Source organism: Perca flavescens, chromosome 9 (genome assembly GCF_004354835.1).
Source record: "Perca flavescens isolate YP-PL-M2 chromosome 9, PFLA_1.0, whole genome shotgun sequence".
NCBI lineage: Eukaryota > Metazoa > Chordata > Actinopteri > Perciformes > Percidae > Perca > Perca flavescens.
In genome coordinates this window covers 13653635-13674147 of record NC_041339.1, presented here as the reverse complement: position 1 = coordinate 13674147, position 20513 = coordinate 13653635, and the positions used below count along the sequence as shown (strand labels likewise).

Genomic DNA, 20513 nt, shown 5'->3' with positions numbered 1-20513 from the left:
TGCACAAGCATATACAGATATTTTGAAGAATGTTATGAATATTTATTATAATTATTAATTTTTTGCTAATGAGGAAAAATGTATCCATTTAGTATGTACACTTTTCATTGGCTTAATTTTGAGGAAAAAAACTAACTAATAATAAATTAAAAAAATAATTATTTTTATTTCAAGTTAAGCCAAAAGCATTCGTCTGTTTATATGCTGAAAGGTTTCAGGGTTCGTTTGGTTTCGATTGTTGTCTCAAATTGAGCTACTGGCGCCGTTTAAAAGAAACACTGTTACACACGTATGTCATGTTCAAGTCCCCATCCGACCCGCCCATCCCCACTCCGGCCATGTGGCAAGTGTGTGTGCGGGTCCCCATGGTGTCAGCCCCTCCCCTCACGTAAGCTGTGAACTCTCGTCAGATCTTCACTGCATGGGCGAGAGCAGGCTGGAGTCATGGATCGGGGAGAAGATGGTGAGTCTAAAATTGATTTTCTGCCATTTAAACCGTTTACAATTCTGTTTAAAATAGATTTGTACTGTTATCACATGTAAACCAACTCTTATAGATTAATTTGAAAGTAAAATGTTAGAAGGCTAACTTATATCTTGTCAGCCAAATAAGTTAATGCTAGCTAGTTTAATGGCAGCTAACATTACAGTTTATAAACCAACACCATCTTAGTTTACAGTAAATTGTGCCGTCGTCGTGTCAAATGGAAACCTTAGTTTAGGACAGTAGCAGGTGTGGTTCTCAGGACCAGGTCAGCCATTTAATAACGTGCACATGCCGTGACCTGTCGCCATTTGCAACTTTTACCATACGTATGTGTGTGTGGGGTGGAGGGGGGGTTTAAACAAAAGTATAAATCAAGAGAGATGGCTGCAATAATGTTAAATGCACTGATACTGAGCTGAAATGAAGTGTGCTGCAACATGTGTCTTATAGTCAGAATCAGATAGTGCTGTGTGTGGGGGGTGGGGGTGGGGGGGGGGTGTTGAGGAGAAGGAGTGGTGACTACAGAAGGAGAGGTGGCTGGGGAACTATTTTCTCCAGAGAGATAAATATGTTGTACTTTTCCCATATAAAAACATCCTTTTATCGAAAATATGGACATACAGTGTTATACTACCTCTTTGATGGTGCATGTGACACGTACTGCCTAATCTACTGTTAATAAACAGGAGAAATGCAGCTAAAATGTGTGACTAATATGATATATGATATGACTTGCAGGAAGAAGATTTGACAACCATTCATGGTCACCGTGACAGCCCTTTCAATTCTTCAGGTCAGTAAAGTGATAATTAGGACAACTCGTAATATGAATTTGCACTTAATGATCTCTTTTTGGTCATTTTGCTGGTACACATTAAATGTCTGCTATAGAATGTTTGTTTGGAAATATTGTCATGGAAATCAGTGTTGGTTTGGGGCATGAGACTCAGAAAGTTGATGTGTTGCATGGCAAAGGCCCAATAGTACGAGTATTCCACCTGCATTTTTGTTGATAAATCCAACTTTCTGAGTCTCATGCGGGGTTATCTCTGCCATTATAGAGCTTAGGGGCAGGGCCAAAGCGTATAAACATAAAAACAATTTGGACATCATCTGGACTGCGAACATAGACTGTATAGAAGCCGATGAACAGGAGGGGCTCCTGCTTGTTGTCTTCTGGACACGTGCTGTATGATGGACACAAACAGTGTCACAACCACACACACCATGCATGTTGCACACGCAGCCCCAGGTACAGCCCACACATTAGATAGTGTGTGGTGGAAAAAGAGAGGTGAAAAAGATAGGGACTTGTGTTTGTGAGTATAAAGTTAATAATCATTTGCATAATAGATGTGAATGTAGAATTTTAGTCTGTGTACAGTATATCTGTTGGTAATTGCTATAACTCCTCAAGACCCAAGCCAAGTTCCGTGTCCTGCTTGCTACCTGCTGGTTTAAAGTGAAAAGCGGTTAGCCAGCCCGGCACAGAGCTAGCGACAACTTTAGCTAAGGTTCACTCACCAACCGTGGGCTGACCTTTAAGGTGGACAAGCTATTCTCATTTTAGTGACAAGCTCCTCCAAGTTTTGCTTCTAATGATCTTTCCCTAGCTGCAACCAACAACAACTCGGCTAAGCTTTTTCAAAAATAACTGTTAGATGACATCACCAATATGCAAATGAATGTGTGACGTCATTGCACCTAAAAGCGCTCTGAAATCTCAGGAAAACCCTGTCATGCACTGTCACACATCAAACAATGCAATATATGAAACATCCTCAACATTTTATGGCTGCCATCTTATAGTTTACCAAATGAGATTACCCTGATGCTTTATAACGTTTCAATTTGATCTATTTAAGTTCTGTTGTAAACATTTATCTCCTGTCATATCTTTACTAATGACTATAACCCCATTAACACTCTCTGACAGTGCCTTGAAGAAATAGATACTTGGATGTCACAGAACTTCCTCCAGCTTAACAAAATAAAACTGAGATGGTAGTTTTTGGAAATGAGGAGGAAAGATGCAAACTTTCTACCTTGCTTTAAAGGAAGGGCTTAATAGCAAAGAAAGTGGTAAAAAAAAACAACCTTGGTATCCTTAAATTTTAGCAGTCACATTAAAACAGTCATAAAAATCATTATACCTTCATTTTAAAAATATCAATAAACTAAAAGAATATATTTCAAAGGAGGATCTTGAAAAAATCATACATACTTTCATTTCTAGTGGGATTGATTATTGCAATGTGCTGGACTCCCTAAAAGACTTTAAAACCTCTCCAAATGGTACAGAATAGTGCAGCCAGGATCCTTACTAAAACAAAAAAGAACAGATCATATTACGCCAGTCTTAAAGTCCTTACACTGGCTCCCAATTTAATACAGAATTGATTCTAAGGCTCTTCTGTTAGTTTTAAGACACTAAAGGGATGGGACCTTCCATGGGAACTACCTGCATGACATATTCCAACAACATTCTCAACCAAGACACCTTAGATTAAAACATAAGCAACTACTACTGAAACCTACTGTCAGAACAAAACAGGGGAAGCAGCTTTTAACCACTATGGTGTCGATCTTTGGACCAGCTTCCAGAGAAAAATAAAAAATCTGAACTTGAAAATTGAGATCGCCACTCATAGAAAACATTCTCAAAACCGTGATCTGAATGTAATAACACTAATTCACAAATGTGTAGATTTATTTTACCATAGATACAATGACAGTAGCAAATTTGTAATGCAACGTTTACTGATTTTTATATATTATTATTATTTATATTAAATAATGATGGGTAAATGTTGCATTACAAGTTTGCAGCTATCATTGTATCTGTAAAAATCAATCTACACATTTGTGAAATTCTTTGTGTGAATATTTTCAATAGGTGGACCATTTTTCTCTCACGTTTTGCACCATATTTACCTTCATAGTTATAAATTACTGCGGCAAGGCAGAAATATTAGCTATTTGTTTAAATGTTGTTTTCCCTGTCTATGTATTTTTAAAGTGGAAAATGTAAACAGTCCAACAGCTACCTGTAATGACTGCCTATAACTGCACCCTCAATAATAATGGGATCATCAGCTACAAGTTTATGAGAAAAAAGTTCAGCAGCATCATAATTCAATTCAATTTTATTTATAGTATCAAATCATAACAAGAGTTATCTCGAGACACTTTACAGATTAGATCTAGACCACACTCTATAATTTACAAAGCCCCAACAATTCCCGAAAGAGCAAGCAGTTCGACAGTGGCGAGGAAAAACTCCCTCTTAGGAAGAAACCTTGAACAGCACCATAAGAAGAGCTGCAGCTAGTAACATTAGCATTATGTTTTATTATACTTAGCAACTGTAATCATTCAGTCACAGCATTCTTGCCATAGGCCCTCATACATGTTATCGGTTCATTATGGCTGCTGCTTAAACTCACGCCGTAAGTTAACTAGCCTGCAACACAAATCAAACATAGCTTACCTTTCTGTCATGCCAATGTAAACTTCCTACTTTTTAAGCAAACACACCTAGCAATCCCTTCCTCTCTCTGCATCATGTTTTTATTGAACAACATGGCATCATAACTGGCTTAAGTGGGCCATTGCAGGATGATCCAGTATTTAGCCTGAGTCGTAGGTTTCATATTTTTTCCAAGTAAGGTTTTGCTTTGTGTAAGTCATTGTATTATAGATTTTATTTATAAAATCACAGAGTTGTACATAATCTCAAGTAATAATAAGCCTACATGAATCCCACCATAATATGTCACATTTTCATCATTAGGTTAATCTGGAAAAAAATGTTTGTTAGGCTTTATCCATCATCATCATCAGTGTCAAAGACTACAGATTTTAAAAGGTCACCAAAAGGTTGAGTAGAGTCAGTCAGTTTAGCAGGTTATACTAGGTACGTTAGATGTGGTGTATAGTAATACTAATATGGAATGTAGTGGGAGAGGAATTCTAAAATCAATTAGTTTTAACAGAAAAATTATCAATAAGTAAATGGCATACATTTAGTTTATCTAACAACAATAATTGTTTTTTTTTGTATTTGATCCCCAGGAAATGGACCAGAGCTCTTCTGACTCTACAGTGATCCTTGAACTAAGTTCCGTCCCTGAAAAGGAGGACATAAGTGTTCCTGAACTCAAGCGAGCAGAAAGTGTATTTGTAAGTTCACATACAATCCAATGCACAACTTGGTCTGACAATAACAGTAGTGGGGGAAATTGTCTTGGTTTTAACCTGTTAAGTCCGACGGACCTGGTACCGGTTCCACAGCACTAAGTGGTCGCAGCTATTGTAAATTTGCGCTTGTTTAAAACTCTAGGTTAATCACAGCCTCATTGAACTTTAAGACCCAACATCTTAAACTCTAGACCAATACTTTTCTGAGCCATTTTCAGAAAATATACAAATTTGGCTGACTACCACTGAAGGGATTTGGGCTACTCCTCCGGTACTTAAATTTGGTCTTTAATGATATGGCATTTTTCTGTAATCAATAGTATTAAAGGAGAACTCCTGGCAATTTTACATTAATCTTGCTATACCTACTGTATGTGAGTACCGTCGATAGCAAAAAATATGAGCCGATTCGGTGCTAGCAGCACGGAGCTAATACAGCTAACGCCCAGAGCTCCCACTCAGCTAAAACGGCAGTTTTGGGGCATAAGATAAAGAGTGCCTTTGTGCCTCTTAACAGACACAAAATGCAATTAAAACATCTGTACAATATGAACAGGGCCCTTACATGACAACAAGATCGTTAAGCAACTTAGCCATTGTTTAAATTCACCTATCCTCTTAGCTGCTAGCTAGCGTCTGGGATGAGTGAGTGTGTTCAGCCAGGAATATTATTAGTATAATTATTTGGTAATAATCATCACACAGCAGTTCTGTGTGTATTTGTAGCATATATATCCATTTTTGTGTGCGTTGGTGAGTAGGAGTCTTGCCAGTGTTGATTGTTGTGGTTTCCTTAGCCGGGCTAGCAGGCCCGGCCGGGCGTCCCTGCTTCTGCTTCCTTCCTGCCCTCCTGGCTTACATGCCGACAACAATCCAGCGAGCGCCCGCTGGTCTGGTGGATGTCCTCCAGAAGACCATTCAAGCCTTTGCTGCAAAATTTTTATTTCCCACCTCAAAAATGTATTAGTAGTACTGTAAATGTACTGTAGTGATTATGACCATATTAGTGACTATGTAACTACATGGAAACGGACCAAATTATGTTTGCCTTGTACAGTAAAATAGTGTTACAGGCGGCTAGCTGTAGTCTCGTGCTGAAGTCCCGTTTGAATTCAGTTGTAGCAGGAAAAGGTAAACAGTGTGCAGGTTGGAGGGCGTCGTGTGTGAAGAGAAAAGCGGAGGTCTTCACAAAGGAAGAAGCTTGGAGTAATGTAACTATGGAGCTAGAGCTAGCCTTCAGTAACGCTTATTACTGTACAAGAAACAGGCATCATTTGGCCCGTTTCCATGTAGTAACATAGTCATTAATATGGTCATAACCACTACAGTGCTCAATTACCTATTTTTGAGGGGAAATAAAATAAAAATTTTTTCACAGCAAAGGCTTGAATGGTCTTCTGGAAGACCTCCACCAGACCAGCGGGCGCTCACTGGATTGTTGTCGGCCACGGTAAGCCAGGAGGGCAGGCAGGAAGCAGAAGTTGAACGCCGGCCGGGCCTGCTAGCCCGGCTAAGGAAACCACAACAATCAACACAGACAAGACTCCTACTCACCAACGCTAGATGGATCACACACAAAATGGATATAAATGCTACAAATACAGGGAACTGCTTTGTGATGATTATTACAGAGGCTGGGCTGAACACAAATGCATCTAGTTGTCATGTAAGGGCCCTGTTCATGTTGTACAGACATTTTAATTGCATTTTGTGTCTGTTAAGAGACACAAAGGCACTCTCACACACTTTATCTTATGCCCCCAAAACTGCCGTTTTAGCTCAGTGGGAGCTCTGGGCATTAGCTGCAGCAGCTCTGTGTTGCTAGCACTGATTTGGCTCGTTTTTTATTTTTCGTCAGTACTCACATAGGCATAGCAATCAAGATTAACGTAAAAATTGGTTTTGGACAATGATTTACAAAGCCATAAAAGTAATTGTGAATTTGCATGTGAGCTTAACTAAAAGGGATCTGGTCAGCTATGTACAAATGTCTCATGTTATTTACGTAGTCCTATGTGATATAAAGCTGATTTTGTCAGTAAGTAAATGAAACTGGTACTTCCTTGCAGCCAGATCAAGGCTAAAAAAGGAAGTGCAGTACCAACCAGGTGGTTGGTAGAGCATTGCTTGGTTTTGCTAAGTAGTTGTTAGGGACTTATGGGGCTGAAAAATTAATCAAAAATATTATCAAAATCACAATATGGCCAGGTGCAATATGTAGATTGAAGAAACAGAGATACCCTGGCCTACAAATCATGTTTTCAGATATAGGAAAAAAAGACCCCAACAAAATATTACATCATCATGAATTTTAAATTTAAGTAAAAATGTATATTGTGACAAAAAGAAAAGCATTTATTTTTTTCTCTCCATATAGAGACAAAGCGTATTTAAGTCCGCCCCCACCAGGGGGAAACAGCTCTCTGCCCTCCGATTACTTGTGTTGTGTCAAGGTTTTCTCCTCTTTATTCCGTCTGCTAGCAAACAACAGAAACATGAGTAATCAGCAGGAAGAATGGGAAGACTGGAATCCTGACACTAAACTAAAGTTATGTCCAACATTACCTGTGTTAGCTTACCTTACAGACTGTAGTTAGTCTAAAACTGACATTTGGATATTTGACTTGTTAATAAAATGCTTGATGCAAACGTAACATTGGGCATATTGTTAGCTTAGTGTCAGAATCCCACAGTCTAACCATTCTCTCTGCTGATTCCTCACGATATATCCACTTTTGTCATCATAAAAGCTCAGTTTTTCGGTTCCACAACTTATGAAAACTTAGGTTCTGGGTTCTATACATTGTTGGTAGTAAATATCACCACACAGCAGCTTTTAGGACTGTTTCGGTTTGCCAGCAGACAAAATTGAAGATGAGGCACCTTCATCCAATACAAGTCAATGTAGAGCGGAAAGATGTTTTCCTCTCTGGTGGGAGTATGACGCGATGTGCTGTGTCTCTATTGTGCAGCCCTAGGTGGTTATGAGGTAACATCTAGCAACCATCTAGTTGCCATCTAGTCCCCTTGTAACAACCACACTTTTACAGTTTTTTTCAGTCTAAATTACTTATTATTATTATTATTAGCACGACAATAGAAACCACCTAGTTACTACTGTCCAGACACCCATCATTTTAGATTTTTAATCTTTAAACTCTGCAAGCAATTTTACATTGATTGGCCTTACTTCTTTGTCTAAGGTTCATCAAAAATGGCGAGAAAGAAGTGGAGCACAGAGGAGGTCCAGGCTGTGGAGAGCAATCTCATGGACAACATCAACTCTGGCAGGGTTCCTGGCAAAGCCCAGTGTGAAGCATCTATCAAGGGATCCTCAGAGGTGCTTAGGGAAGGAGCTGGAAGGCAGTTAAGTTCTATGTGAAGAACCGCATTGACACTTTAAAGCGTCTAGAAAATAACTAATGGAAATCTAAATTGTAATCACTGAACATAATTCCTTTTTTTGCCATCTAAGTTCTTCTACAATCCCACAACTAGGTACAGCGCTAACTTCAATTCAGCTCATATCTGAGCATGCAAAGACATTTTATTAAGATTGTTATAGCTCTTTTGTTTTCAAATTTAATATGTCAACATGCTCTGACTATTATTTCATTGAGTGATGTAATTTAAATTTTTATCCTAAAGAACATTGTGGTAGTGGGTCATGGGTGGTTCGAGAAATGGAGTTAGAGAGAGACACAGGTTGTAGAGAGAGAAAAGGTTTTTAGAGAGACAGGTTTGCAGGAGAGATAGACAGGTATGTATGTAGAGATAGACAGGTATGTAGGAAATGAGAGAGACAGGTATGTAGGTAGAGAGAGACCGGTATGTAGAGAGAGACAGGTATGTAGAAAGGAGAGAGACAGGTATGTAGAGAGAGACCGGTATGTAGATTAGAGAGTGAGACAGGTATGTAGATTAGAGAGTGAGACAGGTATGTATATTAGAGAGAGAGACTATGTAGGGAGAGATAGATGGGTGTGTAGAAAGAGAAAGCGTTCCTGAACCTTTTTAAAATAAGAAACAGAGGTAAAGAGAGAGAAACACGTACAGAGAGAGAGAGAAAGGTTTGTAGAGAGAAATCGAGGTCGGCAGAGACAGACAGGTTTGTAGGAAGTAAGAGAAAGAGGTGAAGGAGAAGGAAGCAAAGAGCCAGGACAAATGAATTTGTATATGGATGAGTTGTGATAATAAAGTTAATCTGCAATGTAAACACCATTGCTTCTGTGGCATTCCTGAATGAACTAGAATATATAAAGTACTACAAGTCAAAGGTTGGTTGGAACAATACCGACAGGAAACAAAGAAAAATTAACAAAACAAGTACAAGGTGCAGGCGACTGCTATCACTCACTGTCCCTCCGTTTATGGAAGCAACACAGACTGCTGCCTGCTCACAGCTCTTAGTTTCTTCTCCTAGTAGGACTGGTAATTTAATTTAATCTGAGAGCTATAGAAAACCTTTTGGTTCTTATATATATTCTTTGGAAATATATTTTCCAAATGTTTATATATTTGACATGTTAAGTGAGGAAGTTTGGCTCTGTTTTAGGCTCACTAAGGGTGCAATCAGTGGAGCGTTTGCTCTACAGGGAGCCAGGTTTTCCTTTGTCACCTGTTTTCAATGGCAAGGCTGTGCGCACTCAGTCTGTACTGTGCCGATCCGTAACCATGCTCAAATAATCTGCTATGGTGTCCGGTTGATTTAGAGCAACAAAACATGTAGTTTTAAACAAAACTACATCATCCATTGGAAAATAGATGATGTAGTTTTGTTTAAGCTGTGGTGTAATCTAGTTGAGTTGTTGGTTATGTTCCTGATGCTTTGGTGGAACAGGTTTGTGAACTCAGCTGGGTAAGCGGGTGTCCATTTTGTTCATCTCTTGGCACTTGATAATATGAGAGGGGGTCACTATGTTTAGATGTGTCCAACATTTAATTGCTTATTTTTGGTTTTAAATTCTGATAAACTGGCCTAATTCAACCTCTTTGCATTACATTTAGTTTTCCTCTCGACATGTAGGAGAAGCTTACAGAACTCTGGATGCAAGATAGTGTGTTATATTATTGATTTAATTCTTGTTTTGTAAGTGGACCGGACCCCCACCTCGCTGGTATGGAGTGCACTTGGTTCAAACACACAACTCAAATGAGTTTTAGCCAAATTCTAATTGGCATTTTGTTTTACATTTTCATTACAGCATACAAAGTCCTGTGTTCATTAAAAAGTCATTAAAATGCCCTTTACATTACTTTCAGTAGCTTTGTAGAACAGTATTGTGTCAAATATACACTAAAGCTTTTTGAAAGTAAATAAAAAAAGCATGTATATTCTTTTATATGTTTATCAATGAGGGTATATAGGGTCTAAATATGATCAGCGGTTTTATTGTGATGTCAGTAGTCTGGAGTTTGAGTGGAGGATAGGGCATAGCAGGTCTGTTTGCGGAGCAGAGCTACTCTCTTTAAACCAGCTTGTCCACCCTTGCAGAATCAGAAAACATTTGTGACATTAAATGGCCAAAACAAACTTAAGACAGGCAAGAGGAGCATCAAAACATAAAAAACAAAAACCATGGAAGCGCCACCTGGTGGCTATTTTAATTATTTCACCTGTAATATACAACAACGAGTGATAAAAGTAAATATGAGGTCTTTATAGCTGAAAAAAAAATTTATATAATAGAAGGAGGAGTATTTCAATGGAATGGGGGTATAAATATTATAAATATTTAAAGAATTTGCCATGTGTCCCCATAGGGTTGGTGAAAGTCAGGTTTGACCTTTATTTGTGAAATCCTAACATTTTAAGTGATTTTCAGGATCCCAGAAACAAAAAAGAAATTTTGGAGTTGAAACCATGTCTCTAGCTCATTTAGAAATAGTAGTTTAGAAAGGGTCCCCATGGTCATTCGCTATGTCATGAGTCCTCACCGAGTAATAAAAACGGGTATGTGTGTGTGTGTGTGTGTGTGTGTGTGTGTGTGTGTGTGTGTGTGTGTGTGTGTGCACGCAAGTATGTGTGTGTGTGCGCACGCAAGTATGTGTGTGTGTGCTGACTCAACCTTAAATAAAATTGATTTCCCAAGCTGCCTGCAAAAAACACACCTTTGTGCTCCATGAGGGATATTTTTTATGCTTTGGTTTTGCAGTAATTGTTCTTTCAAACGCCTTTGCATGCTGACATCCCTGTGATTTTGTGACTTACAAATGGTATACACATATACACAAAGATATACAGTGCACACACAGCATTTAAACTTACCACCATCTTGTTGAGGGAGACCCAGCAGTCAGACGGAAAGTCCTGCAGCATGGGAACAAGGAACTGGAGACAGCCATCCCAGTGACACAGCAGCAGCATCATACCAATCAGGTTGAATATTCGCATCACAGCACTGGCCAGGTCATAGGTCATGTGGAAGATCTGTCAGGAGGAGAAGAGAAGGGCCGCGAGAGCGTTATCAAAGCGGAGGGAAGAAAAGACAGAGATAGGCGTGTGAGGGCAATGAACATAAATTATGTAAACATAAACATAACATAACATTATGTAACATAATAATCTTTATGTTTAGACAGATTGAGGTAAAAACTGTTGAATCACAAACAGTACACATCCAGCATATTGTTCTACTGAAGAGAGAATTGAAAACAGTTGGTACAATGCATAATATATGTATTATTTACTGTTATCTACAGGAGATCGTTTGGCCAACATTCTACTCTTTAAACAGTATCGATTTATTTATTTTACTTTCAGTTACATATTATCATCTCATAACATTGATATGGCCCACATGTTAGCACACAGCTGTATTTATACATCCAACAGTTACAAAGCAACATTATCACTCATTTGGAGTTGTTTTTCAGTGGCTAATCTAAGTCCAATATTCACCTTCTTCCTTTTAGCATTGTTTTTGTTGCTTGCTAGTTACAACTTTAACAGTATGCCATTTAGTGCTGGGCAGGTAGCATACAGTGAGTTTTTAGACATTTATTTCCTCAAAACAGTTGCCTGCTGTGTCTGGAAAGAGTGAACCAAAAAAGTTAAAGGAGAAATCCAGCCGATCTTGATCACTAGATATCACTAGTACTGTCGATAGGAAAAAAAACGACCAAAATCGGTGCTAGCAAACTGGAGTTGCTGCAGCTTATGGCCAGAGCTGCCAGTTAGCTAAAATGCCAGTTGTGCGCTACTACTGTGCAAGCCACAGGCATCATTTGGACCGTTTCCATGTAGTTACATAGTCACTGATATGGTCATAACCACTACAGTGCTCAATTACCTATTTTTGAGGGGGAAATGACATCCGTGATCGACTCTTCTGGGCTTTTGGTGAAGTGACCGATGGAAAAAGGAGGTAGGTGACAGTACAAACTTTGAATTTAAATGGTTTCTTCAGAATGTCTGAGTTGAAAAAGCATCTTGTTGTCACATAAGGGCCCTGTTCATGCTGCACAGAAATTTTAATTGCATTTTGTGTCTGTTAAGAAGCACAAAGGCACTCTACAACATGCCCCCCCCAACTGGCATTTTAGCTAACTGGCCATTAGCTGCAGCAACTCCAGTTTGCTAGCACCGATTTTGGCCTTTTTTTTTTTTTTCAATCGACAGTACTCGTGACATCTGGCAATCAAGATTCAGGTAAAATCGACCGGTTTCTCCTTTAAGTTGCGGATCAGAACACACAAACAATGAGGTGAAAGACGCTAAAGGAACTGCTACGTCAGGTGGTAATTTTTGTGAGTTTGAAACAATAAGTCACCCATTTCACAATCTAGATAGTCATTTGGCCTCGGGCTAGGTGATAGGACAATATATATCATCAAAATGATATAAAATAGTCTATCATATACAGTATATATTTTTCTATATTGCTTCGATTGCGATGCCGAAAAACCAGCAGCCGAACTGCATTACAGCAATATTTACATAATTTGGATTCAGCTTTACGATCTGATCATTGCACGTTATGTTCATTAATATCTAATAAGTTCTCAATAAAATGAGAAAATACCCAGTACTTTTCATTTGTCAAGTACTTAATTTACACAGCGATATACAACAAAAGGCTTGACCATGTGGTCATTTCATACAGTACAGACTATTTACTTATCGATTTATAAGATTTTGGCTATATCGTCCATTCCTAATTTGACATATTGTTAATATAAAAGTTTTGATAAGTAAAACAACAGCCGGGGCGGAAGAGCTACAGGGAAGTACAGTATATGTTTAAAAAGCAAAGTTTTCAGTAGATTTGAAAAACTAGCTGGGTTTTCCAATGATGTAATTATACATCAAATAGTTATTATAATAGGAGATACAATTTTAAACATGGTATGATGATGTCACAAATCAGTAACAAAACAAACCCAACATGCTGTATGTGATTCCTCAGTCTTGGTAGAATATCAGTGTCAGGATGGAGGGTCTACATTATGAGCAGGTGGGGAAAATGAACACGAGCCTGTGTTCTGCACTCTTTCATGATGAAACCTCATCAGATGCTGATGAAGCTTTGATCAGCAGCCCGGGCCGGTCTCTCGCTCTAGTGTTTCTTAGATTTACTCCCCTCAGGTAAGAAAGGCTCATTTGTGTGGAGCTGGTGTTCTGGTCACAGCCTTGTAAACACTACTCAGTGATGCTCAGACTCAGGTCGCTGGCTTCTGGCCAGGCTTTCTTACCTCTATGTGTGGTTCTGCGCATTAGGGTAGGTTTACATTAATGTGTGGACACTGCTATGAAATACATGCTTAGCTAGGCCAACTGGAGGCTTTGCTTATATATAGTATCTCACAAAAGTGAGTACACCCCTCACATTTGAGTAAATATTTCATTATATTTTAATGGGACAACACTGAAGAAATTACACTTTACTTCAATGTAAAGTATTAAGTGTACAGCTTGTATAACAGTGTAAATGTGCTGTTCCCTCAAAATAACTCAACACACAGCCATTAATGTCTAAACCGCTGGCAACAAAAGTCAGTACACCCCTATGTTAAATTCCCATAGAGGCAGGCAGATTTTTATTTTTAAATGCCAGTTATTTCATGGATCCAGGATACTATGCATCCTGATAAAGTTCCCTTGGCCTTTGGAATTAAAATAGCCCCACATCATCACATACCTTCACCATATCTAGAGATTAGCATGGGGTACTTTCCATAAAATCATCTCGCAATGCAAATCAAACTAGCTATTAGGCTAACCGACATAAAACCATGCCAATCTCTAGGTATACATATATATATATATATATATATATATATATATATATATATATATATCAAAAACAGACTAATTTCTCACTTGAGACAAGAGAATTGCCTACAACTAGGCCAGATACTGTGTGTGTGTGTGTGTGTGTGTGTGTGTGTGTGTGTGTGTGTGTGTGTGTGTGTGTGTGTGTGTGTGTGTGTCTCGAGGCGTGAACAAGCATCCTCTGTTGTGAGTTTACAGTTTGGGAGCTGCCAGGTCGAGAGATTCTGTGACTCATCCCGTCACCTCAGAGACCTCGCTGCCCTAAACCCTTAGCTCACTTGAATATCAAAACCTGCAGCTCCTTTAAAACCCCGGAGGGCGCAACGTCTCGTTAGTTACAGTGCCAACACAAGAAAGCCAACCGGTCTCACGTATTTCTCCATCCAAACAGACCAACATGCATATTAATATCCACTTGCCAATGTGCATGATTCTTCCCCAAGTAGCTCTGGGCCTTTTCCTATGGTCTGTGTTTACCAAATCCCATGAATTTCTTTGACTTTATCCAATGTGTAATTTACATGGCGAGTGCTTTAAATGGTCATAACACTTTAGTTTTGTGTAGCTGTCTGCGCACTTAAAGGTCCCATGGCATGAAAATTTCACTTTATGAGGTTTTTTAACATTAATATGAGTTCCCCCAGCCTGCCTATGGTCCCCCAGTGGCTAGAAATGGCGATAGGTGTAAACCGAGCCCTGGGTATCCTGCTCTGCCTTTGACAAAATGAAAGCTCAGATGGGCCGATCTGGAATCTTGCTCCTTATGAGGTCATAAGGAGCAAGGTTACCTCCCCTTTCTCACATGGGAAAGCTCATTGTGGGACTGGGTCTAGTGGCTGTAATTCTGCACCAAGGCTGAATTTTGGGAAAAAGACTTAAGATACAGTATCAGGGGACCACTAAGGTCTATATAAAAGCATCCAAAATGCAGCATGTCATAGGACCTTTAAAATCTCCTTATTCTCCACATATCTACATCTTGGATTACATGCTATTCAAATATATATCAAACATGTTTAGATCATCTTTATTCTTCACTCTTCTGCATATTTTAAGCTTGTAAATTAGCTATAGACCAAATGCCAAAGACGCTACTTTCTCTACTTTTCTATATATATATATATATATATATATATTTTCCTATAATGGCTAATAGCTTTAGCTAATTTGAAGGAGGAGAAAGGGAAACACACTGTGAGGCCCTGCCCTGTGATTAGGAAGCATTCCCATCATGATTAATGAGGCTCCATGACTAATGTTCTCCCCCGACACCCCAACAGTACCTGGCCATGTGTCACTGTCAGACCACAATCTGGGTCAATGCACATTACTGTGACTACAACACACACTCAAAACCTGAAAACCCTAGATAAAGTACTTTTTACTGTCTGCTGCACATTGTCAAACACACGTTGAGCTGGACGATTCAGATGACAACGTTTAGAGAGAACTATTGAACCTGATGACTCCCACTACCAATCTCCACTCTCATGCACCCGCTGCCACCCATTCACCATCATTGCCTAGCTCATGAAAAAGGCATCCTCTCTCGGACATGCCAGCAAGTGAAGAGTCTTGATACCAGCTTTCCTGCCTCAGGAAATTGCTCTGATTATTCCCGACAATGCTTATCTCTGCTTCTCTGTTGGCCACACACATGCACACACACACACACACACACACACACACACACACACACACACACACACACACACACACACACACACACACAATCTATTCAGAGTCAACAATACACAACCTGCTCTTTCTTTTTTAATTATGAGCACGACTGACTCAGTTGGCCCACAGCTGAGCTAAACGGTGAAATCATCACAACACTAAGGATAATCTTTTAGGGAACACCGCCGCAGCAAGCTGAGCTAAGCCGAGCCGAGCCGAGCCGGGCAGAGGGGAAACACAGCCAGCCCCGTTTGAATCGAGCTGAGCTGAGCAGAGCTCGGCTGAATTAAGATGATCAGGGGAGGGCTGAGTCGAAGCAAAAGCAGCATTCACTTGTGAGTGTTTGAATCAGTAATTAGGGTTCTCATGGAGCTCAAATTACCACTCTGTAATCAGAAGAGCAGAGTGGTTATTTTCAGAGTGAGGGCACACACACTTTTGATTCATAGATGATTGGTTAATTCAAATAGGGATCCTCAGTTTATATCCGCAAGCACATTAGCAGGACAGGGTCAATTGCGTTTGTGTAGCACATAGGTATATGATGGATGGTAATGCACCTATCTTATTTCCTGATGTGTAATGTGTCCAGAAAGTGTGTGCAGTTGCAATGAGATTAAAATAGGAGTGTAAGAGATAAAGCAAAAGTCAAAAACCAAACTAAAACAATAATAACAATGGGGGAAAAGGGAACTTTTGTTAGGAGGAAGAAAAAATAAAGCAATTAGTGTCTCCGTGGTTGTTTATTCATCAAAAAATCCCTGTTCACTTTCCCACTGATAAACACAAACTCTTTTTTCATGAATTCTTACCTACACTGGGTTATAATGAGATGTTATCCAGCTGTTATCCATTGCTATATAAGATGGTAAAACCATAGTTTTTATGTGTCACGGAGAAATTATACATAGGATTGTTTTGATGTACAAACAGAATTACTTGTATACCGACATAAACCACTACAATGGAGTCCAATATTGTATTATTAATTAGAGCACAGTCAGACACTTTTTTTTTATGAGCAATCTAAATTCAAAGCGTTTGACTTTGTCACAATATCCAAACTACATCAAACATGATCATTAATACAGCTCTATGGCTTTGATCTGTAGCAGGAGTGAAGCTGACAAGCCTTTTTGTTAGACCCCTAAAATTCATCAGGATTTATAATAAATATACTCTTATGTGAAGGCTCTCTTACAATCTGCCCATTCCTTCACAGATGAGCCTGCATTACAGCACCGTCTCTGTCTTCACGGTAACTTAGCATGCTTCATGATGTAAAAGTAAATGCTGTTAGGAATAATGTCTGCAAAGGCTAACAGACATTATCGTATATAGCCTGGCCGACATTGATATTTAGTTTTTTTTTAAATCTGTTAACGATATATTAGCCGATCTTGATACGGAACTGTAGATTTGTTTTTGGTTTTACTAAGCGGGGCATTTCACAGTTGAAAAATCAACTTGTCAGTGCCCTCTGATGGAAAAACTATGTCATGGAGACACCATTTCTAAATTACCTCAGACCTACTTTGGCATTTCTGTACGGGGATTTCTTGCTAGTTATCGGCCAGTATTAGCCTAGAAATCTAGACGCACCCTAGCAGCAGCAAATTTAATTTGCAGCCAGGGGGTCTAGGCACTCTCTGTTGGCTTGCGAGCTAGAAAAACCAAACTCTAGTCAGGCCAATCACATTGTGTATAGAGTCGGTGGGCGGGCTTATGGCTGATGCTGCTGCTGGGAACAGCGGTCTTCTGGAAGACTTGGAGTTAAGCTTTTCTTTGAGAAAAGAACAAAGAACGGCACAGAACCCTGTGACCCTCATTTTTCAAAATGAAAATATTTTCTGTATATTTTGGTTTCTATTGATGGTTATTATATAGGCCTAAAACATCTCATTTACAGTGTTTTTGCCCTTACAAATGTTGCTGTTATCTTACTATAGACTGTTACAGTAAGTGCATGTATTTTGACCCTAGAAATACATGACACAACAATTCTTGAATAACATTTGATGCATTATCACCAACATTGTCCGTTTTTTTTTTGAATATCTGCCTATCATCCCATATCAGTCAGGTTACAAAGTTTTACATATGGCTTAGATGAGCATGACAACTACCATGGCCTAAATAGAGCACACTATCTACAACACTGGTGCTCATGCTGTGTTCTGCCCTTGTGTATTTGCTTCCGTCCAAGTACCACAAGGCTACTACATGATCATTGTTATTATCATGTGTTGTAGGGCCTGTATGCTCACTGTGTACCTTATTCAAACAGAATCATAAAGATTAATTCTCCAACTCCCAACCCTTTCACTGGATCATACATGTTGAATCTCTGCCTACCTCCTCCCATTGGTGGATGTAACGGATGAGTCTGGACAGCCTCAGCAGACGCAGCAGACTGAGGATCTTGGTGAAGCGGACAATACGGAGCGCCCGGGCCGTTTTGTACACCTCTGAGTCCATCCCTCTCTCCACGATGAGGAAGATATAATCCACAGGTATGGAAGAGACGAAGTCCACCACGAACCAGCTCTTCAGGTACTTCTCCTTAATCTTCTTGGGATCGAGGATGATCTCGGTGTTGTCCTCGAACACGATGCCGGTCCGGAAGTTCAGCACCAGGTCCATGAGGAAGAAGGTGTCAGAAACCACGTTGAAGATGATCCAGGGAATGGTGGTCTCGTCCTTGAAGAAGGTGATGCCCACGGGGATGATGATCAGGTTGCCCACCATGAACATCAGCATGGTGAAGTCCCAGTAGAACCTGACAGTGTAAAGCAGTGGTTAGAGAGTGACAGACTGAGGGACTGAGGGACTGAGGGACTGCCCCCCCCCCCCCCCCCCAAACACAGTGACAAATGGCCGATCTTTTACGAAATGCCTGCTTTTTTTTTTACCAAGTGCACTGTATCTTCTCCCTGTGAGGCAACCTATACCATATGACTCAAGACAGTGTCAGGACAAGGACAAGCAGAGAGACATGGATATAACAGGAAAGATAAGCTGGGTGCACTTCATTCCAAATCAAGGAACAACTGACATGAAACACCCATAACAGTAAAGCTATACTGATGGAGGATGCCTCAGCAGTTATCACAGCAATTGTGCAAATTGGATATCTTTGAACTGCTGGTCAGACAAAACAATACATTTGAAGACGTCACATTGGGCTTTAGGAAACAGTGTTTTTTTTTCCCCCACAATTTTCTGACATTTAGATGAGACCAATAAATAAATAAATAAATTGAGCGGATAACTGGCTCGATTCATCTACAGTATAACAAAAAAAGAATCCTTAGTTGCGGCCCTGTTGTGTCCTCAGAAGGCATACGTTACACAGCGGTCTGATCAGCGGAAAGTATACATGGGAGACTGCAAAGGATAGTGTTGCTGAGTCATGAATGTTCCCTGACATAATCCCCGACAAAACCATCGATTATTATATTAAATGATATTTTGGTAGCAAAATCTGAGTCACAGCCAGTTAGGAGCTCAAATAGTTGGCTTTATCTTCAGACTGCTGCTGCTGTTTTACACTTGAGAGACTTGGAGGAGCTGTCCTTGGTGCTGAAACTCGATGAGGGAACTTTTCCAACTTCAAGTCAAATTCATCTTTAATACAAAACTCATGAACCAAAGCTTTTTTTGAGGAAACGTTTGTGACAAATATTTACATAGCGTCATATTGCACTCACCCTAATGTTTAATTTTTTTTTTAATTATTATTCTCAGTCCTCATGATGGATCAGAGTTCTCCCCTAAGTTTCAAGTTTTTCCCCCAGATAATTGTTAAGCTAAATAAAAATATAGGCGTAAATATCTAATAAAAATAATTTAATTATTAATCTTTTTCTTTATTTATTTCCATCTTGGCTACAGCTAAAGTGTTGTCTATGGAGGACATTACCCAAGTGCCTTTATAAATAACTAAATAAACAACCGAATATTCTAAATATGATGTTCTCTCATATAAAGTTTGATATGTAAAAACTGTGCCAGGCGGTGTGTTACTACCATATCTTTCAGGCATCTCAATATAAGAGTATGTAGGCTTACTGGTTATGAACATCAACTCAATTTGACCCATACCTGAAGTCGCTGTATGGGTGGATAATCCAATTACCCGCTGACTTTACGCGCTCTTGTTCTTTCTCCACTGCCTTCTGGCTGCCAAACATGCGCAGGGAGAATTTGTTAACTCCGGGCTGAAGCATGGAACTAAACTGCCGCTGCATGTATGTCTGATTCCCTCTGTAGTCTTCATCATCCGGCATTATCTGAGAGCCATCCTCAGCTTTGGTAAATGTGACAGAATTTCTCGACTGCTGACTCGGAGTCTGTCCTTTACCAGCTGGGGCGTTGGAGAAGGACACTCTGGAGTCTTTTTTCTCCATTGCTGCCGCGGTCTTGACCTCGGTGCCCGGCCCCTGTGTCAGGGACCCCGCTGAAGTGATAGAGCCGTCCATGCTCGCAGCCTGCCCCTTTCCGTTTTCAGCAGCTACTACTCCATCTGCCTGCTTCTCCTGCCTTGAGATGAGAGAGGAGGGCTCCCTGAACTGGCCGGGTCCCTTCTACAATCTCCGTTTTTGTTGCATATCATACCGATGGCTCCCTCTGCTATCACGCCAGCCTCTGGGAACGTGTCCCCTCCAGCAGCATCCCTCCGGCACAACAGAGCGGAGGCCGTGCTGCCACTGGCACGGACAGGTGCGGAGTCCTCGTCTTGCAGGAGCCACAGCTCATTGATGTTGGAGTTTTTACGCGCAATGGACGCGGCTCCGCCTCCTGGCGTAAATTTCTTCATCTTGGTTCCTCCGCTGCTCCTATGATCCGCGCGTCCGGACAAGCTGGTTACTT

At 40.0% G+C, this 20513-nt stretch overlaps 1 protein-coding gene and 1 long non-coding RNA gene across 2 annotated transcripts in view; one reads left to right on the top strand and one right to left on the bottom strand.

The window, feature by feature from the left end:
* The window catches only part of hcn2b (hyperpolarization activated cyclic nucleotide-gated potassium channel 2b), a 75414-nt gene extending 55143 nt beyond the window's left edge, over positions 1-20271 (bottom strand). Inside the window, 4 exon segments of the mRNA XM_028588103.1 lie at positions 10956-11117; positions 17997-18420; positions 19746-20202; positions 20205-20271. Coding sequence (XP_028443904.1) covers positions 10956-11117; positions 17997-18420; positions 19746-20202; positions 20205-20256 — 1095 coding nt within the window. The 5' untranslated portion in view covers positions 20257-20271.
* Positions 1185-8031, top strand: LOC114561932 (uncharacterized). The gene is made up of 3 exons (XR_003693411.1): positions 1185-1280; positions 4562-4669; positions 7891-8031. It is a non-coding gene; the product is annotated as an uncharacterized LOC114561932 (long non-coding RNA).
* Positions 20272-20513: the final 242 nt, after the last annotated feature.